The 26,877-nt window shown below is 41.2% G+C and overlaps 1 protein-coding gene across 2 annotated transcripts in view; it reads right to left on the reverse strand.

Moving 5' to 3' along the window:
- Positions 1 to 26,877, reverse strand: part of lama5 (laminin, alpha 5) — an 88,501-nt gene extending 61,624 nt beyond the window's left edge. For both annotated transcript variants that reach the window (XM_056385504.1, XM_056385503.1), the window contains exons 1-2: positions 26,342 to 26,877; positions 20,422 to 20,574 (exon numbers count right to left, since the gene is read on the reverse strand). In XM_056385504.1, coding sequence (XP_056241479.1) covers positions 20,422 to 20,574; positions 26,342 to 26,650 — 462 coding nt within the window. In that variant the 5' untranslated portion in view covers positions 26,651 to 26,877. The remainder of the gene's footprint in view (positions 1 to 20,421; positions 20,575 to 26,341) is intronic.

A 26,877-nucleotide genomic window follows, 5' to 3' on the forward strand; every position in this document is an offset into this window, starting at 1 on the left:
ATCTCTCTTTCCTTCACTAATCTTCCCCAAACATGTAGTCACCTCTCTTGCTTTGTTTCTCCCTCTTCATCTTCCCCTCTCCTCTTTCTCTCAATCCAACGCTCCCACTATCGTACGCTAACGGCTTCATTAGCATGAAAAATATTCCTCTGTTGCTAAAGCACTGATGGACGCATCAAAAGAAAGCAATAAAGGAAAAAAAAAGTTTTTCTCCCTCATTATAACTTAATTTAAATCTCCCATTTTCCATCCGTCTGGTTTGGAAATGCAACATTTTCAACTTATCGTAATGGAGGGAAGCATTTCCTGAAAATTTAATTTCTATACTACTAAATTGAAACAGAAAATAAGATTTGAAAAACATGTAATTCTGTTTTCAACTTCAGGACGACGCATTTTTTTGGTAACATATCTGCAAAGATGCTTCAAAACCCTCACTCACAAGACATATTTATTTAGCTGCAGTATCGGTTGGTGGAATGATTTCATGGTTTAGCGTCCTAAACCCATCCAGGCAAACCGAGAGCAAAAGCCCTGCATGTTGAATGATAATATTTTCTCCAAAAATATACTGAGTAAAACTATCTAGTAGCACATAAAAGTAACAGTGTTGTCTGCATATAAACCAAAAACAGAGTGAGGGCTGGTCTTCACAGAGACGTAGAGCTGTATTGGAAGAAGTACATTTCAGCTGGTCTCTGTGCTGCCCCCCCCCCCCGCCCCCCCCCCCCCCCCCCCCGCCCCCCCCGCCCCCCCCGCCTGCCTCTCTCCGGGGGTTCAGGAACCTCCATCTACTCTTCCTACTAAATTCCTGCCCAGGATTCCTGAGGGAAAATCCTCACAACTCATCTTCAATTTCAGTGAGAACATTTTCTGACAGTTTCAGGTTTCACCGTTTAAACCGTGACTCCTCTTTAAATGTGTGTCGATGGATCAGAAGGGCTGAAAACAATACTGTCAAAATCTCTGTCAAAATCTCTGTTATTGATTTATCCTCTCGGAAACTGAGAGGCTCTTTGGAAACCGCTTCGAGTACATTTGTATGGCAGTATGTTCGAAATGAACCAGTTTAAACAAAGTGTTGTCTGAACATGTGTAAAGGTATTTATTTTTGTTGTAAATGACGCTGATCAAAACAACCATCCGTCTTCATCATGGATGGATGCAAACCAGGGTTGCAACAGCATGAGATTTTCACGGTAGAATTATTATCATCATCATTTTTTTTTTTGATTGAACAAACATGTTATTGTCATTTGAACTTGAAACCTTTTGTGTGGAAAGTCTCTTTACCTCCGGTTTGAAAAAGGAAATCGTGGAGGATATGCGCACGAGCAGGTGAGTTTCTACATCTGGTTGCACCTTTTTTCTTTTTAAATTGTAGATAAGCAAATGTTAAGTTTCATTCCCTGGTATACCGCTGCAACACTAATGCCAACACCTTGTCAGGATACGCTCGGCTTGGGCTGAATATATCTCAGCTGCTGTGTTTCAACCTACTTCTACCCATGACTTAAAATTTCTCAATAATTTCATGGCTATTAATGTTGTTCACATTTACTGTGCATGGCGATGGGGTTGAGTTAAACTTATTTCTCATTATCAACACTGTATTTCTTCACCCAGGGGTTACAGTAAGACCCCACAGATAACCTTAAAAAAAGAGATAAGCCTGCTCTGAAGTGGGTTATTTAGTTAGCCCCGGGCGAAGGGCGGGGATATCTCACATTTAAAGTTACAAATGTCAAAGTTATCCCGGGGCTTTGTGACCTGTGAACCTCTTATGATCTGCTGCTGTGATTTAAACTGAGAGAGAAATAAATGGGACCTCAACTCAAATAGCTTTTTTAACCGTCAGTTGAGTTCATTATGTCTTGGGTCACCTGGAACTACACATTATCTACATGGTTGTAACTGAAAGGAAGAGAAACCCTATTCAACCTAATACCTAATAGCATCCTGCATGCTCCCAATAAACAGCTGATATTCCCACCACACACCTCTCCAGGTGGCATTTCTCTGCCCAGAGGCTAAAGACATACAGAGGCAACCTGCAACCTTTGCACCTTCATCACCTATGCATCCACGCAGCCGGCCTGTACACGCTCAGCCACTGATCTCAGTGTTTCTAAAACACTTGAGAAATGTGAAGATTACAGACTCTGTCTTCATCCCTTTCCATCTTCACACTGGTGTTAAAAGCTTCTGCACAAACCCATATATTCCATCTCTGACAAGTTGGGGCGAGAGAAGAAAAGCTGGGTTAAGATGTGGTTATATGGTGCATTCCAGGGATGTCAGAGTCGGAAATACGGACTTCCCGCTGGAAAAATTCAAGCAGCAAGGCCCCTAAAAGATGGGATTATGAAAGATGACAAAGACATCCATCTCAGATTTCTATGGTGTAATAGGAATGCACTTAAATTTCATTTGAAGTCACATAAAATGTTTGAAGACAAAAAAGCCAAATTATTTCACTAAAGACTATAATTGATATAATTAGACAAACTTTGATATTCTTGTAACGATGATGTCTGCATCTTGTAATTATGGCTTTTGAGGTCGTTTTTTCTCATGTTGTAAAATCTAAATGCCGCAATTTGACATTTTCTTATTTAAATTATCTCAAAAACAGCTACAGCACTTTGCAAAACAAAACTGAACTATGCTAACTAGCCCGCTAAGCTTGACAGGTAACAGCCATACCATTAGGTGTTGCATACTGGGACAGGGTTTATTATTGGACGCAAAGATTTCATGATGATGACATGTTGTCAGACGCAGCTCTACAGAGGAGGAGCAAAGAAAAAGGTGACAGAGAGAAGGAGAAGAGGGGAAGACAATGAGAAAAGTGGTGAAGATAATGAGCATAGAAAAGCAGACATGAAGAAGATAGGAGGAGGAGGAGCAGTGAGAGGAAGAGAGGAGATAAGAGGAATCACTCCTGTCATGGAAAAAGTGTCTGAAGCCTCTTCTCAGGGAATTCTTATCAGAGTAGACAAGGAAGGAGGGAAGGAAAGGAGGGAGAGAGAACAGAGAAGGGTGGTGGAAGCAAAGGAGGGATGAGGAGCGGTGGAATGGAAGAGGAGGAGAGGGAGGCGAAACAAGATAGGGGAAGCCAAGAGGAAAAGTTGATCCTTAGGGTTCCTTCTATAGATTGATGCCTTGTTCCACAACTGACAGTTGTCGAACAGTTATACAACCCCCCTGGATGTGGAAACTCCCGCACAGTGTGTGTAGAAAAAGCTGTACTGTTGGATGTCTCTCTAGAGGTGTGTGTGTGTGTGTGTGTGTGTGTGTGTGTGTGTGTGTGTGTGTGTGTGTTCTATTGTGCTGCGATCTTTGTGACTATTAGACCCTGACATTGAGGACATTTTGCCTCAAAGTCAAATTCCTGGTATGCATATAAATACCAGGCCAATAAAAGCTGATTCTGATTCTTCAAAGGTCTCTCTGAGGGTTGCGACTTGGTTTTAGTTGAGAATCGAAAGAGTTTATAGAGTATTTGCTCCTAACAGCTACACTCGAAAGCGGAGGATGAAAAAGCTAGGTATCACAGAAAGTGGCGAGACGCAATGTTGTTTAAATATGGAGATAACAAAACTGGGAGGCAGGTAGAAAGAGAAGGTTGAACCCTGGATCCTTCCTCACCTCCACACACAGTGGACCAATCACAGCATGAAGTGGGCGTGAATGTTGGGATTGTCAGTTACAGGAAGTTAGAGACATGGTCAAACACAGCTCCTTCAGTAATGACATCAGAAAGGCTCCCAGAGGTGTTCCACCATCCGACTTAAACCCCTAATTATAGGATTAGGGGCTGGAGATTACAGTGGGACTCATCTGGCAGATTTCTGGTTCAGTTGGTTATTTGAGATATCACACCTGACATGCAAACAATGCAGATAAATAATACACATAAACAATAATTCCAAAAGCAACAACTAAATGGGATGTGACACACTTGGTCCCAATTTGTGAAAAATCTGCCAGAGTGATTAGATAAAACTGAAGAGCCTTTCCAAACTCCATGTAGCAGCCTAACAGATTTACAGCCTGAGATGATCATAAAAGTCACCTGGGAAAAAGATGCTGAAAATGTTCCAAATAACTCTAAACTCAAAGAGGAGAGGAAGAAAAAAAAAATGCTTAGAAAAATGATAAAACAGGCCTAGAGAGGGAGGACAGGAGGAGGAGGGAGGGAGGTTTCCTCTCCTGTGACCTTGAGATTTCTGCACGTTCCTGATCCACTCCTGCTTTCATGTTTTTCCTCCATCTCTTATTCTAACAGACAGTGGGAGCAAATTCCATAATTAGTGAAGAAGGGGAGGAGGAGGAGGAGGGCGAGTGATAAGGGAGGAAGAAACGTGGGAGTGCGGGTCATCCTAATGAAGAGCGAGATGGAGGAGGAAAGAGAGGGAGTTTGTGGAAAGTCCTCAAGGTGAAACACTGATGAATTACACACAAAAAACTGGAACCAGTTCACTTTTGTATCTGTCTGCCAAGTCAACAAACACCCAGAAATCACATCTTTGTTCTTTTGTTTTTATCGAACAATAAAACCACATAAGGTGAGATCACACTTTACTACAGAAACTTGCACAGTACAGTGATTGCATCATTATCTTGTTCCGGCTCCTAACATATAATTGTGATTAACTGCGTTCACATGATGCTGCAGGACCTTACGCTCCAGCAACCACTGGATTCTCCAACACACAGCATCAGATATATGAACCAGGACAGAACCATAAATTAATTCTTGAGCATAAATGTTCGTTCTTGACCTAAGAAACATTAGTCTGACAAAAAAATCTTAATGTAGGACCCTGAAGTAAGATCTCATTTTTTACCTAATGTTCATTCAGCTTTGTCAAAAAGTTAAGACAGTTACGATTTGCAATGCAACAGTAATTGTGGGCACAGCTGGTCATGCGAAGCTAAAATCCTCCATAGGCGAGACCGTCTCATTTCGGTTTGGCCTCTGACGTCTACGGCTACGAAAGGCCAAACCTTCGCCACGGTGTCAGGCCCTTGAACTGGGACACAGCTACAGAGTCTTGTTCAAGGCCGACACTGGACAAACTAATAAAGTAGTTCCAGACTGGGCTGAAGGTGTGTTCAATCACAAAGTCTAATGTGACTATAAAACTGCACAACATCATTTCAGTTTCTACTCATGAGATTAAAGCAGATTACTGAACTAGAATGTGATTCTGGAAGATACAAGTTCATTTCTATTGATAAACAGAGGAAATAATTTTACCCACTTATTGATTTGTTCTAAGAAAATTGATTATAGGCCTCTGTTAATGGACTACTTGGATATTACCTAGATGTTTTTGTGTTATGTATGGTGTCCATCATGCAGACAGGCAGACAGACAGAAATGTTCTCTGCCATGCCAAATATTCCAAGTATGTGTTACAGTATGAGACTGGATGTCACTGACGACGGTGTGCTGAGGATCTCCAGCTGCTGGCTTTAATGGAAGCAGTCACAGCTGCTGCAGCTCTCAGCTTGTTTCCCTCATTTTCTGATAAACACGTCCTCTGTCTGTCTGTGTGTCTGTCTGTGTCCCTGTCTGCTTCAATGGCAGGGTGACCCGCTGGTGAATGGTGACCCGCTGGTGTTCACAGGGTCACAGATTCAAACGCTGCCAACAGCTGACGGTGACTCATTACCGGGTCCAAACCTCATGTAGGAGCTTTTCAGAGAGATATGCGAATAGGTGCAGAGCTCAGAAACAGCTAAAAACACACTCATATTTTGACCCCACATTACACACACACACGCACGCACGCACGCACACATATCCTCTCTCTGTCAGGTCATCTCCATGGTTTCCCAGTGTGATGAGGTTTTAAATGTGGACTTTGCCCTGTGGAGCGCGTCAGTCACAGCCTCTGGACTCGAACTAAGCTTCATTAAGACACTGCTGAGGTGGACACGCACACACGCACGCACACTTGTTTAAACACACATACAGTAATGAGAAAAATGCACACTCACATAAAGTTGATCATTCAGTCCAAACACTCTATTGTTTGTTTCTGAGAGTTATTTAAGGTGTTAAAGGAGTATTTTTCAAGGATTTCTGGCATGAGGGACCTTCCTCAAAGCTGTTTATTATCTACAGGAGATTTAGGAAATGCTTTATTTTTTATGTCAACAATTCAGCTGTTGGTGTGAGTTGAATCTCATTTTGAAATTTAATTTTAAAATGAAAATGTGGTTTGCTTTTATCTTTTTGAGAGTTTTTTTGGTCCAATTTTGATTGCTTTCGAAATTAATTCAAACTTTGTATAATGCTGTACTCGCAAGTGTGATTTTCCTGCTGAACGTTAACATACATTTCTTGAACTGTGCATGTACACACACACACACACACACACACACACACACACACACACGCACACACACACACACACACACCTCTGTTTCACTCCCATACTGTTTTATGACTTAACTGTGGGAAAACACCCTTCTGTTTGCTGTCCTCCCCTTCTTCTCTCTCCATTGACTCACACTCACAAGACTGGTAACACCGTTGGTTCTAATCATTTTACTGTACAACAAAGATGACAAATTGTGAGTCATTGTGTGACATCACCTAACAGCACAAAAAAACCACACCACTAAACCAGTACGTTGGTGTGTTTGGGTCGAGTGAAAATCACGTACCAAAAAATCCCTGCGACAACATCCCTGAGAGCTTCAGCAAAACCTCAAACTTGTTTCTCAGATTAAACTAAATCCCTAAAAATATGCAATTCTGATATGAACCCTTGAATGGAAGATTAATGTGTAACTTGCTATTGCAAGAAGGTGGAAAGGTTTAACATGAACACTGGTGAACTTCCACTTGTGTTCATCATTGTAACAAAGAAGATGAACTTTAACTCAATGACCTTCCTCTACAGTCCCTCCTCCTCCTCTTCCCTCTCTCTCCTCCCTCTTCTCTTTCATTTCATTCACCAGCAAAGAAACTCAAACAATCTGCTGGGGTTGACCTGGTTAAAGCCAATATTTACTGTCACATTAACAAGGGCAAACCTCTCTCTCTCTCCTCCTCCCACTCTTGTTTCTTTTTTCCCTGTTTCTTAACATTTTATCCTTTCTGTGTCTGCCTTCCTTCCTCTGTTATTGGGAAATACTGATATGTTAGTATGGGAAAAGATAACTGATGAACTGCAGATAGTTTTCGAGGCAAACTAGATCCCAGACTTTAAAAAGTGACTTTTTAGAAAGAGAAAGAAAGAGAGAAAAGCCAGAGTAGTTGATGTTCTTTGGGTGTTTCTTTGCTAGCATTTGCTAATTAGCACTCAACACAAAGTACAGCTGAGGCTAATGTCATTAGCTTTGCAGTTATTTTAACATAAACTTAAGTTCAATAAATCCGACAGCTGCTGAGATATTTGACTCAAAATCACAAATGTCAATCTCATAATGCGGCAACAGGAAGTGTAAAGAGGTCACCAAAGTCAGTTGCATTCATCCTCTGGGGACCATGAAAGTTCATTAGAGGTTGAGATATTTCAGTCTGGATCAAAGGGGTGGACTCATCGTGATTGCTAACGTGACTAAAAAGCAAAAAGATGAGATTAAAATGAAGCAGCGAAGAACAGGAAAATGGTGGGAAGGTGGAATAAATGCAGAGCTAAAGTATGAATCAAAGCCTGAAAGAGAGACTAAGATGCGAAAATACCTGCTGGTTTATTCCGTTTTAATATATGACCCTCATAGGTATGAAAAACATCATCCTGATGTTGAAGGTCTGTTTCTCTTCAAGTTGTTAAGTTAAAGCCAGATCAGACGACGGCTGAATGTGAAAGTGTAAAAATAAGTCTTGGGAGGTTTTACAGTAAACACAGTATCAGAGTAAAATCCAGCCTGTCTGACTCCAGTTCTTCTATCACACTAAAATGAGCTCATTGTGTGATAGCGGGCAGACATTAGCATCAGTCTATTCTTAGTCTGGCTTGGCAGAGCAGGAAGAAAACCGCTCAAAGTCACTGGTGTCCTTCAGGGAGGACGAGCCTGGCACAAAGTGTTTTTCTGTCTGGGTTTTGTCTAGAGAGAAAGCTGCACACACTCGTCACGCTGCAGCTGGACAGACTGCACGACTACAACCTGACAGATGTGCGATTTGACGTCAATACCTCAATCTGGAATTACAAAAAAATCTGATAATGATGGTTAGCAGGGGGAAGCAGTGGGAAACTGCTGGCCTGACTCCATCATCATTCCCTTTCATGTCCAAGTCTGTCTTTTTTTACACACTATATTTTAATACATTTAGAAACAAAACAAAGACATTTCAGTTTAATGCACAGTTGGCTTACACATTTTCGTACCAACGACAGCTGGTCTCACTGACTCTACGTACCACTGCATAAATCCTGTCCTCATACTTAAGTTGCCAGCTTCACTCACTTTGTTAAGGTTGAACAAAACCCAGTTTATTCTGGGATTTATGAGTGAGTTGCTTGCTAACAAGATACAACACGTAACAAACAAATTTGAGCTGCCAGAAGGTGTATTACTCCTCTCTCCCCTCGTTTCTAGTCGCTTCATCATCAACAATCCAATAAAATAAACTAACAGTGACGAAAATATCTCCCTCGATTGTGATTCCCACTTCAACCAGACTACAAGTGGGTTAAAGTTGTGTCTGTGTGAAGGACCTTTGGTCTAACATGGTTTAGCCCTCTGTGAATGTGTCAACAGCTCACAGAGACCTGGTAAAAGATAAACATCCTACAAATACCAGGAGAGGAAACCTCCTTTAGGACGATCTTTCTCTCTTAGTCAGGGAGTTTTTTGAATTCCAAAACGAAGGACTGGATTTAAGGAAAATAAATAAACAGAAATACAGACGTCCAAGCTGTTTGTCTGCATGCTTCTCAAGTGACTGATTAGCCAATCTAATATCCCCCTTTTAATTTATTTCCCACTGAATCCCATTTCCTCTGCCTCCCTGTGAAGACACTTCACCAGCCATTCACAACCAACTGTTTCCTCCATGTTTGTTCTCCGCAGTCTCTCTGAATGGGCCGAACACTCTCACTGACACAATGGTGTGATAAAGGGCTTATTGAGGAGTATACTGAATGCTAAATCTTTGGGAGGGCTCAGGACCACTGCTGCGTCAAAAGGAGGTTGTGAGGGCGAGCAAACAGCAAAAGACAATGGGACTGAGCTGAATGGACGTCAGGGGTCGCTCTGGCTGGTGGAGAGAGCCGACATGTCTGAACCAGATCGCAGAGGGCTTGTTTAGAACCACGTTTCCCTTTAGATTCTCGTTTACAGCAAGCATTAAAATATGTCCTCTAGGACTGAATCAAAAGTTGACAGCTGTGAATACAGACATAAATATGCCCAAATGTATTGAAGAAGCATCGAGATCCAGGAAGTGAAGCCACATTGGACTAACTAACTAACTTTTGGTTGATCAGGCTACAAAATGTCTGTAATTGGGTGAAAAAATTTTCTTAACAGTTTTGAAGAGTCCAAGAAAAGGTCTTGAAATAACAAATTTTGTCCTACTAAATATCCAAAACCCAAAGATATTAATTCTATAATGATGTAAATTATAAAACTACTTCCTTTACTGATTATCAATTGATCTTTTATCTATGAAAAAGGTCAGAAAATATTTTAAAAATACCTGTCGCAATTGACTTCCCAGATCAAAAGGTAATGTCTTCACCTAGTTTTGTTCAACCAAAGGTATAAAACCCAGAGATATTCTATATAAAACATCTAGTTACATTTGATTAGCTTGGACCACGAACTGTTTAAAATGATGAATAATCTAAACAATTAATTATTCAGCACTGCCAAGGACGAACTTGTCAACTGCACACCTGTGTTAGCTGATGTTCTCAAATTAGCACAAAAAAATGCAACCTTAATACATCCATGTTTCTAGACGTTTCTTTTGTAACGAGATTTTCTATGCAATTACGTGACAATTGTAAAAATTAATTTAATCAATTTAATTTTTTCATTTACTTATTCTTTCAGGCTGCCAGTTTCACTATTTTCCCTCCAGTAGCAGGACAGGAGGAAACTCCAGCTGTCTGCATCGGTGATAACACACAGCTGATGGAGGAGAAATGGAGGGGAGGGGAGGGAGGGTGGAAGACAAGACATGAGGAGATGGATGGGCAGCAAAACAGAGAGAAGAAAGGATGGGTCGATGGAAAAGTGACAGACAAAAAGAAAAGATGACCAGGCAGGTAACAGGGGTGAGAGGGAGAGAAAACGAGGAAGATGTGGAGAGAAAATGTGAGAAAGGTTAACAGATAAGTTCTGTGTTGACAAGGTGAACAGGCCAAGCAACAGGCAAGAGAGACAGAGTGTGTGTGTGTGTGTGTGTGTGTGTGTGTGTGTGTGTGTTTGTGTACACGCACTGAGGGCAGTCAGGGAGTTCAAAGCAGCAGGAACTTAGGAACTGAAGAGCCTGACAATGACCTTTGACCTGTGACAGATCAGCAGGTTGGAACAGTCATTATGCCTGACAAAGGAGCAACACACACACCCATGTGTGCACAAGCATCAAATCAAAACCGAACCACTGACAGGGAAAAGGGTGGGAGGCGTCATCTTATAATCACTTCCTCTGCTTTGATAATGACACACACACACACACACACACACACAGAGCATTTGACATTTCAATCAAAGATAGAGTATGAATGCCCTCCTTTCTGTTTCTGTCTTTCCCAGCTGGAGTCCTTCTCGTTCTTCCTGTCCTCTTCCTCCTCCTCCTCTTCTTCTACTATTTCTCTCACTCACTCGCTCCCTCTTTTTTTCTTACTTTCTCCATTAATTCCCACAGCCTCACCATCACACACAGATGTTAGATGGCTAAACATCACCACATTAGCCATCTACTAATTTTTTTCCCCATCTTTGTTCTCTCTTTATCCATCATCCATTTTTCTAAATGTTACAACAACTAATTTAATAAGCAATAGGATACTAGAATGGAGTTTTAAACTACTCGAATTACTCTAGGTACTCAAATGTGCTTGAGTTTCAGCATTTTTGTATTTTTTTTTTTTAGAAATGTAGAAATTTTAGGAGATTTTGGTGTAGACATACTTGAGTTTTAGTCTGCTTTATTGGTATTTTACAATTCTATGCAGGAACTTCAGGCTATCAAAGGTTACAGCATCTAAGTTTTGATATGATATGATTATGATAAAGTTTGAGAAGCTACCATATTTGTATTTTAGACAATTTTTGGCTTTAAGGCAACTAAAATGCCTTTCAAGATAACTAAATTATATTGGAATTGGAGACTACATAACATTTTGAACCTTCTTTGATGACCAGAAAACAGAGCTGCAGACGATGGACTTTAATCATGGAGTGTGATCACACAGTCATGCTGTTATTTACTTAATGGATGTTATCAGGTTTGAAAGAAAACAGAAATTAAAAGCCAAGTCATAATGATTGCATCACGCAAAAGTGGACATATGAAGTATTTAAAATAATGGATGAAAGAGACAAAGGTCCAACAGAAAATTAACAGACCTGACTATAAATAAAACGTACAACAGATTAATGAACTCCAAAGCAAGGCAGGGGCAAAGATAGTTCATGACTGCTGTTTCATATATTTCAGCATATTAAAATGGAAGTGGCACATAATAGATTGTGTGTTATTTCAGAGGATGAAAAATATATTCATTTTACTTGGATCCATCACAGGGGAAAATGAAAATAACTATAATGAAGCATTTATCTAAATTTGTCAAAATACCAAACTGAAACTAAAAGAGGGGGTGCGTTAACCTGCCAACATCAACACGTCCTGATATCAGCTACAACAGAAGCAGCTAAAAAAAAATGACCCCTGAAATATCAGCCGACTATTTTGAACAACCAATCCACATTCCTTTCCTCCCTGCCTCCATCCATCCATCATCCCTCCTTTATCCTGGTTTAGATACGACATCAACATCTCGTTTTCCTCTTTCTCTCCTTTCACTCAAAGCTGAATCACTCCTATTAAGGTCAGATTTGTCTCTCTCTTTCTCTGCACCTCTCACTCTCCCCCTCTCTGCTCATTTTCCTGCCCAGTACACATAATGAATGACTGAAAAATGTGCGCTGTGTGTCAGCGTTTGTGTGTTTGTGTGAGGACAAAGTGTCAGAGGCAACGTTTAACCCGTGAACGAGAGGGACAGACGGGAAAACAGGAAGATGAAGGCCGATGGTGACTGAAATAAGAGTCACTGAAGAGGACGGAGGAGTGGAGAGAGGAATGAATGAGTGCAACTGTTGATCCCTCAAAATGACAGCCAAGGAGCTAAAGAGACCTAAATAAAGAAATAGAAAGAGGGCCACTATTAAGGGATGTGACAAAAACGTGTGGTTGACTGAGTCACTGTGGGAAATGTCACAACAGAAAGAGAGAGACACAGAAATACATCACTTTCCTGAAGACTTAATGATGATGATAGCATATAAATCCCCTATAAGGCTGACAATGTGGTACATTCACGCTAAAAAGATGCAACACAAAAGCTACTCATGGCTAAAAACCAAAACACTGATAAGTTATGGTGCAATGGCTCTGACAAGGGGCCATAAAACACACTGAAGTTACACAAAGCAATGTATTTTTCATTTCAACATTGACACTGAAATGTAATGGTCATGTAAAAGGGTTGCCAGTTCTGTTTCTGCTGGATATGTGAGCAGCAAACACATTCGCTATAACATCTTGAGAAGCTTAATAGAGATTGCGTATCTGCTGGTTTTTGAGATTTTTGGTCAAAAATAACTTAATTCTGCTGATAATAATCAAAAAACATTAATTATTGTAACCTTTGTAATAGGCAGAAGTGTGCTGAAACCGGAGCTTAGCATAGCTATTGTCGCTCTATCTTCTTGCATTATTTCTTGCTAGTACAAAATGGTACAATATCTTGTTGACTAATTGCCTAAAAAGCTCACTACAAGCATCATTATACGGTGTAAACTTCATCATGTATAATATAGAATTGGGACAGAGATAATAAGCCATATCATCATTTTAGCTGAATCCATACTAACACTTTTTGCTTCAAAATAGAAGATATAATTCAATCCAGGTTCAATTGTGGACCTATTTCATGAGTAGTTAACTTGAGGGTTACAGTGTGTTTCCACTGCACAGATAGAGACTGGCAACGAATTTTGTGAAGGAGCGTAACGCAGAAGAAGGGGGAAAGTGGTTTGATGTGCATCATATCTATCTTAATCTTTTTTTTTTCTATTTCTTTCCATCATTACTGTGTCAGTCAAACACCACAGAGGAGTCTTTGTGGCTAGAGAGAGAGAGAGAGAGAGAGAGAGAGAGGAAGGGAGAGAGAGAGAGAGAGGAAGGGAGAGATGGGTGATTACAATGCACGGGTGTGAGGGCAAAAACAGAGCGTGAGACATTACAGTGAATAAGAGAAGATATCTTGAATAGTCTCAAACATGAGAGCTGGCTGCTTGACTGGATGTTGTACCAGCTACACACACACACACACACACACACACACACACACACACACGCATCACACCTGAGGACAAACAAAAACAATGGAATTGTCTGTGCAGAGCCAAACCACAGGCAAAAACACACACACACACACACACACACACACTGGACAGAGAGTGTGGTTCCCATGCCCGTCACTTGTAAATAGCAGCAGAATTGGCAGCGAAGCCACTGATTGTAATCAGGAAACCACACACACACACACACACATCCGCGCTAATACAAAACACACACACAGAAGTGATCTCAGACGGCTGAGAGGACACAACATAATTCTGTCAGGTTGTATCCATGAAAAATAAGCCTTTGTGCGTGGGGGTCATTTTGTGCAGCAAGTTTGAACTTAACTGAATCCCATCACCGCTTCTTGTTAGAGCACCATTTTCAAGTGTGTCTCTTATTTCTTGATGGCGCCTACAGTTATCTCAGTTTATTAGATTTTTGACGACTAAACCACCATACTGTCTGTTTCTTTATGCAACTGCTATTCCCCATCTACATCTTTAAGCATGTTCGGTATGTGAGCTCAGCTTAACCCTCAAACAAACCGTCAGAAACTTCCCAAATATAAACGTCAGTGTAACCTCCACCCTGCAGTTCAGAGCCGGCTGGCACTTTCAAGCTAACTCTGACGCTCAAACCGCATGAATGGCAGGAAGCATTCAATCGGGAGCAGTTGGCACCACGCTCGCTCTTACGCACGGTGAACAATGGAGCTACCTCAACACTCCAAGAGAGTCTGTGCATCTGTGTATTCGTCTCTTTGTTAGCGTTTGTCCTGGAGGGAAATCTGTCAGCACACACAGGAAATTAAGGGCACACGGCAGTGAGAGATGTTTTAATTTGTTAGAAACACTGAGTGAATCTTTAATCCTGGAAAAACACATGATTAGTATTGAGGTTAGGTCAATTTTGAATTTGATTTAAAGGGTGAATTCACTCAAATTTAAATAAGAAAAATATATTTTCTCACTCAATTCAATCGGAAGAGAAATTTGACAGATGAAATTAAGAATAAAAAGGCTCTGTACGAGTTATAAGTGTGTAGCTCTCTGCTCCTACATTTGGGTGAACTGACCCTTTAAATATCTGCACTGAGACACAGACACTTCAGAGAGTCTAACGCATCTCTGACAGGTGTGATGACAAGAACGCAGATTTTGTGACTCAAGAGGGGATGAAAACAGAAAAGAAAGGACCTCACCTGAAGAACACACACACACACACACGCACGCACACACACACACACACACACACACACACACACACACACACACACTGAAGTCTATATTGTGCTCTAATAATAGGCTGCTGAAACACTCATCTCCTCCTCTTTCCATGCCCTCATCCTCCTTCCTCTTCTTCACCTCAGTTTTCTTCCACTTAATACCTGCTTCCTGCCTTCCTCTTCTCTCCTTCTGCTCCACCTCCTCCTCATCCTCCTCTCTTCCCATGTTTTCTTTCATCTTGTATTTATTGCTCCTTCATGTCACCTATTATTGGTCTGTGTTTTTTCAATCCCCCCTCCTCTTCTTCTCCTCTATCTTTCCCCTCTCTTTTACCTGGGATACCAATCCTTCCACTATCACACACCTGAGGAATGAAACTGCATGCCAACACACATCTATGCACAGAAACGCACCAACGTTACATCACTCTTAGCTTATATACAAGACAACGGTGAATTGTGTTGAACTGGGTATGACCTCATCCTGGATGATTCATGTTCTTCCTACACTTCATCAGGAAGCTGTCACTCCTCTTCCATCGCTCTCCCTTCTACTTCTCCACCTTTGCAGATAAAACAGTGATAAACAAAGAGCCTGGCAGGTACAGACAGAGATACGAATATGTCTAATATAGATATGGAAAATAATGAGGTGAGGTGTTTTACTGAATTTCAAACTAAGATGAGAGAAATGAGCTGTATCTAAGTTTTGAGATATTCATCTCTGGGGTTTCTGCTGCCAAGCCACCACAACGGGAGTGAAAGTTATTTTGTTAATGCTGCACTGAAGTTCAGCAGCGACATGTCTTTCTGGAAACAATGAGTCTCAGGCAAGAATGTTTTCATATTGTCTTGTTTAGTTTGGATAATCCACAGATTTAACTGTGCTAACATTTTTCATAAGGACTATTTCTTCAGTAGAATGTAACTACATTTAAACCTGACGTCAGTGGATTATTCAGAGCAGTGAGAGAGACTGTAAAAAGACGCACTGGTGTTGGGCTTTCAAATGTCATTTTAAAGCACAAAAGACCTCGTAGTAGAAAAATGGTGGACGAGGAGAAGGATGAAATAAAGCTTGAGAAAGAACCAGACCTGGAAAGACAAAGACGTGAAGGATTAGAGGTTGGAGGAGACTTTTGAAGAAACACATAAAGATGAGGAGCAGGGGTGATGAGGAAGAGGATGATGGTGAAGAGCAAGACGGAGATAGCAGAAGAAAGAAGACAGGGAGGGTGGAGGAGATAGAAATGCTCTATATTGGGCTGTTGCTATCTGTAGAAGATAGATAGGCTAAATGGCTGCTTCAGATATAGAAGGTGTGTGGGTGGGGTGGGGTTGAACTGATCTTTATTTAAAGAATCAAACAGATAGTGGAAAGAAAAAAAAAGATTAAATAGCAGGATGAGGAGACGATGATGATGGAGAATTAAATACTGGAGAGAATGATCAACAAGGGAGTATTAAGAGGTGTTAATCGTTAGTCGTGACGATGTGTTAAAGACATTTACACATTGGGGCAACATTCCTTGGAAATGGTGAATATCCCATACTGTGGACTGATTCCAGTGAAATGTGTTTAATACACTGAGTGTTGGGTGGGTGCAGTCAGTGCTTGGTACACACCTGCTGCTGTAAAGCTCTGATAAAGTGATACTGATAGTGACTGTGCCAACTGAACGCACATTATTATTGAGCTGCTTCACCTTTTGAACTCACATTCACCTCTTAACCCATGTACTTTTAGTCTGTGAAACCAACCCCACATGAGACAATCAGAAAAGACAGAGGTGTCCATAAACTTCTGGCCAGAATGCTATACCTACACTTAAAGGAAAGGTTTAACATTTTTGGAAATAAGTTTATTCACTTTCTTTTCTAGAGTTAGATGAGAAGAGTGTGAAGTATGAAAAATGACATAAGTATAAATAAATAAACAAATCAATGCAGAAATGTAGAAAAACCAAAATAAATAAATAATTGTAGAAATGCATACATAAATAAATAATAACAGCATCATAATAGAAATTATTCATTATCAAAATGTTTTTATTTTTGCATTATTTATGTATTTAATTATTCATTTCAGCATTTATTCATACTTATGTCATTTTTTTGTTCTTCATAGAGGAGTTGTCTGTACGTGAATATGATGCTAATTTTGCTTAGCATAAACTACAATAAAATAAAACTAAAGACTGGAAACAGGTAGAAAACAGCTAGTCTGGTTAGCATCTCATTTGGTCAATCAGTGCAAATTACGAATTGACAGTTCATTATGCTCTTTCAGCATATTTGCTAAGCTAATTTAGCAAACTGCTCGCGGTAACTTCATATTTTTGCTGTGCAGACATTAGCGTGGTATCAATCCTCTTGTCGAGAAGGTGATGTCTGTATTGGTTGTGTATTTCCTAAAACAGTGAACATTCCCTTTAAGTGTATATACTATATGACTAAAGAGATTAGAGAACATGACTTTTCGTATAGAGACAGAGGAGGGGAGGGGGAGAGAGAGAGAAACAGAGAGAGAGAGGAGTTAGGGGTAATTTAACAAGACTTCCCCTCTGCGGGTTGAGACAGGTTAACTGACATTCCAATCTCCCTTCCCTCTTTCATTCTGGCAGAGGGTCGAGGGGTGCGTTAGTGTGCATGTGTGCTGGGGCCTTCAACACACTGTCACTCACACACACGCACACACACAAGCTCTCTCACACTCACACACAGACACACACAGACACACAGACACACACACACACACACACACACACACACACACACACACGTAATCCCTGTCCTTAGCCCACCTACATTCTTTTAAGACAAAACTGCAACCTGGTAACTGGAGATCATCCACCTCTTTTCTCTCTCTCTCTCTCTCTCTCTCTCTCTCTCTCTCTCTCTCTCTCTCTCTCTCTCTCTCTCTCTCTCTCTCTCTCTCTCTCTCTCTCTCTCTCTCTCTCTCTCTCTCTCTCTCTCTCTCTCTCTCTCTCTCTCTCTCTCTCTCTCTCTCTCTCCCTCCTTTGCCCATGAATATTCCCATGTGATGTAGGTGGTAAACATCAATTTGATTAGCTATAGATAAAGTATCCTGCAACACTGGGAATGCAGCAACAAAATAAAAAGTTCATGTTCATGTATGCTTCCTGCTGGTTTTGCACAGTCAGGACTTATGCATCTTTGTCTATGTATCTTCTCAGTAGTTTTCAGTTAAGCAGTTTTAAAGTTGCTTTATAATTCGATACATTACAGGAATCTGATATTGATTACTTTATATTTTTATCTTCAATTGATTGATAATTGTGTATAAAATGTCTGAAATTAATGGGTTAATGGGTTGCCCATCCCTCCACCAAGTTCAGCACAAATCGGTTTAGTACTTTTTGTTAATCCTGCATGACAGGATTTATCAGGGATATTTTTGGCAAAGAACAGGTAATCTGACCTTCATTTGTGAAACTGAATTAGCTGAACGACCCTTTGATACTTGACTTTAACGATTATTCTATTATCCAAACTGTTAAAGACTGATTTTCTGTCGATTGACATCTATCCTCTATCAAAGTTCAAAGCTGAAAAGACGAAGAAGAGCATTTAAAGTGAGTAATACAAACAAATAACATGTATGTATGTAAGTCTAAAGCTTTATCAGAATCAATACACTTAACAGCAGAGCTGATTAATTGATTAGCCAATCAACTGGAAAGGAATGGGCAACTATTTTGATCAATTAATCATTTCAGTCTTAGTCAATAGTGAAACAATCCAAAATATTCTCTAAGTCCAGTCCCTCAAACAGCAGGATTTGGTGCTTTTCTTTGTCATGTGTGATTGTAAACTCAGTGTTTTTGGGTGTTTGGACTTTTGACCAAACAAAGACATTTTTTTTTCCGCACTTCATGGATTAAGTGATTTATCGATTATTCTTGATCACTGGTAAAAGCTAGGAAATCAAGTATGACGTCTATATTTGTTGTTGCATTGCATTTATTATTTTGTTTATTGGTTACTTTATTATCAGGACACATTGGAAAAAAAGATTTTTAGGTCCCAATCCCAAAAAAAAGTCAGTAGGTAGCCACTGATGTCATCCAGCCAACATCTATTCAGTGCCTGATGATGAGAACAAACTCTGCTGGGCTCTCATAGCATTCATATTGTGCTTTAAAAGACTCTTTATTCATTCTTTTATCACTGCCACAAGGTAAACAGGCTTATAAAAGCTTTTACAAGCTACACACACAGCGGCTGTCACAGCTCCCTGCTTCTCTATTGAGCCCTTCAACTGAGAGAGAAAGACAGGAAGAGGGAGGAAAGTAAAGAGCGGAGAGAAAAGGGACGAAAGATGGAAACTGAATGCCACGACAGAAAACACACTCGTCGGGAACATGAGTGCACACACGCGCGCACACACACACACACACACACACACACACACACACACACACACACACACACACAGCGAACATCTCTCTACTGATGAACGAGGGAGGCACTCGAGCTGGAGAGCCCGGCACAAAAGGGCCACATTCAGAAACATAAAAAGGTTGTTCAAGAGCGACATTCAACAACACAAAAAGATTAACTTCTTGAGCACAGGGAGACAGAGTGAAGCTTTTCTGTGCTGCGTATCTGCCTGAATGTGTCCCTGTATATGTGAAAATAAATGTACAACACCAGCTAGAACAGAGCATCAACAGCAGCTCTAAGCCAACTCAGACTGAAGCATTCACGGTTTGATTCTTTGGGAGGCTGATTTATTTCACTTTCATTATCAGAATAGAGAAGCTGGTAGCAAGCAGAATTAAATTCAGCCAACAGATGTTTGCAACTTTACAACCAGTGGCTGCAGCTGGAATCCAATCAGATTCATTTGCAGTTTAAAAAAGCAGCGGAGATTAATGGAGATGTTGGAAACTACCAGTGTGTACGGCTGACAACAAGCTCCGGCACAAGAGGTGTATGTACTCAATATGAAACACGCTGATCTTTAGAATCCTGCATCATTCTATCAAGATTTAATGTGATTAGAAAACCTTTGCATGAACCCTGGTAATATGGAGGACGTTACACAGTCCACAAAAACTATTAAGACTTTTTCCCAAATCCGAGAGAACGCGACACATCAGGCACTTTGCCAACTTTTTGACTCATTCACATCACGACAATCTTACTGGCTGACACCTCTGGAAAACGATAAACCACAACAGATCACAAGAACACAAGATCAATCTGAGGAGACATGAGATGAAACATTTCTGCTATACAGTATGACTTTCCTTTACTGAATCAACTCGCCTATTCGTGCCTCTAAAAAGTATTCAGATGTGTGGAAGACAGGGCTTCATTATGAGGGGTAACAAGCCAAAACGGTTGAGGACCACTGCACTACAACAGCTTTTTTTTTTTGCAGTGCAGCCAACACTAAAGTTAGATAGATCACACAGATCTTAGACATTCAGAGTCCTCAGAAAACATCCTGACACTCCAGAACACATCTCAACGCAATCAGCAGAATGAAAAGACATCAAAAGACACCCATAACTGCAGAGACAGACAGAGAGAGTGTGTGTGTGTGTGTGTGTGTGTGTGTGTGTGTGTGTGTGTGTGTGTGTGTGTGTATATATCTAAATCCAATGAGTCCTACCTGTCCGAGGTCCAGGGTGACGTTCACCTCGTTGTACTCGGTGCTGCGGGACAGAGGCGGGCTCTGCCACCATCTCTCTGTCCCGTCGATGGCGTTGGTGATGGGATGGGCGCGATCGCTGTCCCCCTGGCTGCAGATGTCACAGTACTGGCCCTGAGAAGACAAGAGACGGAGGTGTGTGAGGTTTCAAAAGGCACTGTGGCAGGAGTCTGATACTTTACTATGCACAGTATCACATTGGAAAGCCATACTTGAGACCTTGAGGATGTAGTTTTTGGGGTCCAAAGCACATGTGTTCTTGTCAAATTATTTACACTTGACTTGCTAATATAAGATTCTGATCAGTCCTACATCCCTCCGTTTTGTTTTGTTCTTTGAATTGTACTTTGATGATCAAATCTAACAAAAGCTTCTGTGAGACTCTGCAGGGATTGACTCCGTTAGACTCAGTTAGTAACACACCAGGTGCTTCCACTGAGTAGGAGAGGAGGCGCTAATCAGTGCAACACCTGCACTTTGGACACAAAACTTCCTCTATCATTATATCTAAATCTGATGAATAGACTCTCAATCACATGTTACACTTACAGATCTACTGTTGAGAATGAACTCCAGGGTCTTGCTTAGAGAAACCTAGACAGGATGTTATTGATTAACATACATTGCCTATTGTGGAATCTGACCCTTCAGCCTTTAGGTTACAGCCCAGAGAGAAACTGAGCGGTAACTTAAAGACTAAACTGCTGCACAGTCTTTCAGAGTCACCGTAAACACCTGTGAAAGGACGAGATTTATTTCACAAGTGTCTGTCCCTGAAGCTACCTGGGTCAAGTTTCTTGCTTTTCCACAGAAAGGGCGACTCCACGCAGGTTTAAGTAACAGTGAGGCTCCGGCATGTATTAAATATCCGCTTGTAGGTTTTAGTTGTCTCATAAATTAAATCGCTGTGCAACAGTCTGCCTGTTTAGAGCTAAATTCACACGGTTTACAGTCTGCTATGACAGCATAGTGTACTGTATGACAAAAGGAGCAGGGGCTGCCGCCCTCAGTAATGAAAAACAATGCACTTTCGCTACTATAAAGGCTCTATATCTATTAAGTCTTGCATGGTACAGTAGTATCCACAAATTCAAAATAAAACAATTTTCTCATGTGTTTTAATTTGCCACATATTCATGATCATTACATCAGGTTTAAAGGGTAAATTACCCTCAAAAAGAATGAGGTTGGACAATGGGAACCAGGATAGTAAAGCCAGGGTGTATATATGATCTAAAATGGCTGATCAGTGCAGAAAGCAGGCCTCACTCTCAGGTGTTTGTTTTCAGAAAGTAACAAAAATTTAAAGATGCAACTGTTTCAAATATCTGCCGGGTGATTTTCATACTGTAAAACTGTAAAAATGAATGGCAGCAAATGGTCCGTGCCCGTAACCACTTGAACCGGCCTCTCCACCTCTTTGCTTTCTAAAGCTTCTTCATTCTCAGCTAATCCCAGTTTGGTTGTCCGAGCATTTAACCCCACCACTGGCCGGCCGTGTAAGCGTTACCATAAGCCAAACAAGCACGGACCTGAACAAAAGGAAGGGTTAAGAGATGTTATCACTGCGGGTCACTGGAGGTCACAGGTCACTGCTCACTATCTGACTCCACCCTACTAGCCCCCTGTCCTCCCACAGATCAACCCGTCCATCCACCTTTTTGATTTTGTGTTTTTCCGTTGATTTTATTCAGCCTGATATTAGTCATCAATGTTATTGTTGAAGGGCAAATTAAGTTCATTTAAGAGCATGATGCAGCAAATTGAGGGACGATATTTACTGAGTGAACAAATGAAGTAATCTCAGATTAAAAATTAGTAATCTGAGGTAACAATTTATCAAATAGTCACATCAGCGACACCTACCAGAGTTTGCAATTTTGTTTTAAAGATAAAACAGACACTTTCAATCAAACTGATTGAATTCTTGCTTTTTTTCCTCTTTTCCCACTTGTATATTCTTTTGTAATCGCCCATTTCAATCTATTTTCTGCATTCCTTGTTCTCTGCGTATTTGTTATTAACTTAATATGTCATTCAGTATTAATTGCTCTCATGTAGTCATGTCAAAACTTGGTCACAGCACCTTGAGAGCATTAAAGAGAGAAAGAAACCACTTCCAATCAACAGCTGAGTACAGAAAAATGAAGGTCAATAAAGGAAATGAAGCTGGTGGTGCACAGAAAACAGCGGATTTCCCACCCTGTCAGTGACATCTCTAAAGGACAAGGCAGGTGTTTAGTGCAGTGAGACGTCAGGGAGGCTGCTTCTGTATTTCTGCTGGGCTGTCAAACTCTCTTTCACACTATTTCTTTCTCTTTTTCTCAGTTTTTCCTTTTCTCGACACCTGTATTCCTCTCTCGTCACGTCCCTTTAAAAAGCGAGGACGTCAACAAAAAAGGCCACCTGGAAATGAACATGTAGGGCACAAATCTAGTCTCTCTCTGTGTTACACAGGCTTTCATTCAACCGTTTTTCATCTCTCTTCCTGTCTCTTTCTTTCACTTCACCTCTCGGTCTCTCACTGAGGGAGGAATCCATGTCCCCAGGCAGAGCCAAAGTGTTACTCAGCCCACACCTGCCACTTTGTGTAATTTATCTTTTCTCTCTCTTCACATAACGCGATTCTCTTTCTCATACGGTACTTACTCTAACTCTTTCTCTTTATGCCTTATCTGTTTGCTTTTTCCCTCTCATAGTCCTTCCACTCTGTATCACCTTTGCCTGCATCCATCATACATGACACCAGTATTTCATGTTGTTTAACAAAAATTTTAAGCTGCATGCACAGCTCAGATTTTGAGGTGAAAACACAGCCTACATTCCCGATGACACAATCTGGGGCTGGTCACACCAAGGCCAGCTGAACCTCTGTAACACCTCCACCCTCACGAGAGGAAATTGTTAATTTAATGATATAATCCTGGGAGACTTTCTGGATAATTTAGCCAAGGAGCATTCACGTCATGTGTGCAAAGCTGCACACATGACGTACAACTCCTCTTATCAGTTCCAATTAGCTGTACACTTTAGTGTTATAAACAGCAACAATATCAGTTTTTGTAAAATCTGAAGGTGTGCCTCACACACAAGCCTAAGGAGTGAGAAGTTTATCCGTGGCGGGGGATTTCTGGGTAACGAAATCCTTACAATTCAAACATCTACTTCCTGGAGCTATCTGGGACCACAACTGTGCAAAAAGTGGATTAAACCAACACTTTGGGTCCACATTCATGCTAGCGGCTCCGAGAAGCTGTACTACTGTTAGCATGCTAACACAGTCACAATAACATTGTTGACTGATGTTTAGTGGGTAGCAAATATTTACCATCTTAGATGAGCATGCTAGCACAGAGTACAGCTGAGGCTGATGCTAATGTCATTAGTTAAACATGCGTTTTGGTCATAAACCAAAGTACTGAACAAAATGAGACAGTAAAGTCAGAATAATTCATCCTCTGGGACCATGACTGTCGACATTTTACAGCAATCCATGTAATAGTTGTTAAAGTACTTCAGTCAGGACAAAAGTGTCTGACTGACACACTGACATGAAGCTCAGGTGCTAGCATGGCTAAAGACTATGTTCAGTATTTCAATGATAAGAGAAAACACAGTTTGTTTCTATAGAGATGACAGTAAATAGGCCTACATGTTAATTAGTGAGGACCGCTGCAGTTTAGTCCCAGGTCAAGAAAAAAAAGAGATTCTTAACCTTTTGTAGCCATTTTCACAGGCGCAAGCAACACACACACACACACACACACACACACACACACACACACACACACACATTCCAATCTCTAGTCCTCCTCCTCCTGCTGCTTTTAATTAATAAAAACACTCTCACATCTTGCTGTCAAATCAAAACAGGATTAACCTCAACAACAGAAAAGGGTGTGTGATTTCTGCTTTGTGTGTGTGTGTGTGTGTGTGTGTGTGTGTGTGCGTGCGTGCGTGCATGTGTGTGCTTTGTCCTGGTGGTGGTGGGCCGAGCCACAATAGCTCAGCAAAAGTGGGCTAAACCTCTTAGCCCCGAACACATAATGAACCATTGGTTGAGCTAATGACCAGATTTCTTGGGTTCATTTTGGAGATTTCCTGAGCTAATTATGCAGCAGCGTCGCCACTTGAACCAAACTGACTAAATGAAAACAGTGATGAGGGAATATTCGGCCTAATCCAGAGTGGAGAAGAGGAAGTGGTTGAGATCACGTTCAACAGCAGAGAGGCAATTTGTCAACTGAACCGCAGTTAATTAGCAAAATACATAATTCCTTCTTTCTCTCATTATTAAGCTAGATGATCTAATAAACAACTTAAAAGCTTGAAAGTATCTTTAAAACCCTTTATCTCTCAAGCCCCACCCCCCCTCTCCCCAGGGCACATGTTTTATTTTGTTGGGTCTTTACAATCAAACAACACCTAAGACCGCCTGCTGCTCATCTTCTCCCTCCGCTCACAAACTTTACACCCCTTTCTTTTTGTCTGATCTCTTTCAGTTTCAGTAGCATGTCACTTCAGAGGTAGCACACGGGTTTAGACATGACAGACTTTCTCTGTTCCTCCACCTAAATGACCATCATCATCTCCAGAGGAAGCATCGCTCGGGCCTTGATGATCTCGCAGTCACAGAGAACGGATAAACCCGGTCTGATTGGAGGACACGGGTCAGTCACCGTGAGGAATGCGAGGAACAGGTGGGAGAGAGATAGAGAGAGAGAGAGCTAGAGCACGAGAAGGCAATCAGCCCGTATGTTCTTACCCAGAGAGTTGATTTAATGGTTAACCCACTAATAATCCTTTGTATGTTAACTAGTGATACCTGGAAGCTTAATTGTCGAACACACAATTGGCTGTTGGTTTAGTTTTACAAGCTCACAAACTCATCATCACATTAAAAACTCATCTGTAAAACACACGAAATGATTGATGTAGGAAACCAGTGGTTGGATTACTGCTGGAGTCTGTCCTTATATAAGTGGCCTGTGTTAAGTGTTGCCAAGTCCTACAAAGGAAGCAGTGCATGAAATAATGACTGGGCAGAGCAGTGGGAGATTTGTGCACACTGCTGACCCCCTCTGTTCAACTCTGTACTCTGAATGCAGTCAAGTGTGCAGGCTGGCATCTGCAGGAGGTTTAACATGAGAGAGGTGGAGTTTAACATGAAGTTTGGTGATAGAAACAAAACTGCAGTAAAACACTTGAAAAAATGAGCTGTAGTGACTCTGTAGGCTAGTAAAGTTTAGAGAGGTGCTATAAATCATGACGATCATACTGATATAATGTGAGATAAATATGTCATTATGTCAAATAAATTAAGTCCTCAAAGTATTATAGAAAATTACTATCGGTTCATTAAACCTCCATAGAAAAACTGAAGAAATACAACTGAGTATTTAACGCAACCATATAGAAATACTATTGACACAGCAGTCACTTTAAGCCTAATAGTGAACACCACAGGCCCGCTTATAACCTATAGAAATACTATAGGAATATTGTAACAATGCAAAGTCAAATAAAAATACAACTGAGCATACAACACAGACATACCACTAGATTACTAGGAGTTTTACAGCAATTAAACAGGGTCAAAATATCTGTAAATTCAATTATAGGCAGCTCAGATGCATTAGAAGCAACTAATGAAATATTGTACAAAGAGTACAACAGTATTACAATGCTACAAGAGATAAGAATGCAATATACCAAATAATGCATTTACTATAGGTTTAGGCAACTATAGAACTAATAGACTATAACGGGAGATAAAACTCACTGTAGTATGAGGTAAAGTAAAATTAAAACTCCATTGGGGCAACATTTCTGAGCAACGTAAGTAGAAATCAGACCTCTACAAGTGTTTTTCCCTGCTCACCTGGATGGTCTGGCTCGGGTCTCCGGACACCGGGCCTCCGACCAGCTTGCAGTACAGGTCCTGCACGGTCCTGCCGGTGTCGTCCTCCCCGCAGGTCGCCGTGGCGGTGATCTTGGTGCCCTCGGCCAGGTTGAAGTAGGGCGGGTGCAGGCTGTACCCGTTCACCCCGTTGGTCGGCAGCTCCTGGGCCGACGCGAAGTGGCAGCAGGTCACCAACAGCGGCCAGAGCAGCAGCGGCACGACCCGCGTCCGGGCGCGCTGAGCCGGGGAGAGCGCAACACCGAGCGGCGCCGGTCCGCTCGCCATCATTTTTTCCACCTGTCCTCCCTCGATCCGGTCAGACTGGAGAAGTTTGAGGAATAAATGAAACTGGTTGGAAACAGAGGTGAGTCGTTAACTTCTGTAGCAGAGAAGCATTTGGAGCGAAAATAAAGGGAAATGTTGCAAAAAGAGAGAGGAAGGGGAGAAGTTTGTAGTCCAGGAGAGCGGTGCGTCGACGCTTTTCCTCTCTCTCTTCCTTTCTCTCTCTGTATCGC

Source organism: Seriola aureovittata, chromosome 9, assembly GCF_021018895.1.
Source record: "Seriola aureovittata isolate HTS-2021-v1 ecotype China chromosome 9, ASM2101889v1, whole genome shotgun sequence".
In the NCBI taxonomy this organism is placed as follows: Eukaryota; Metazoa; Chordata; class Actinopteri; order Carangiformes; family Carangidae; genus Seriola; species Seriola aureovittata.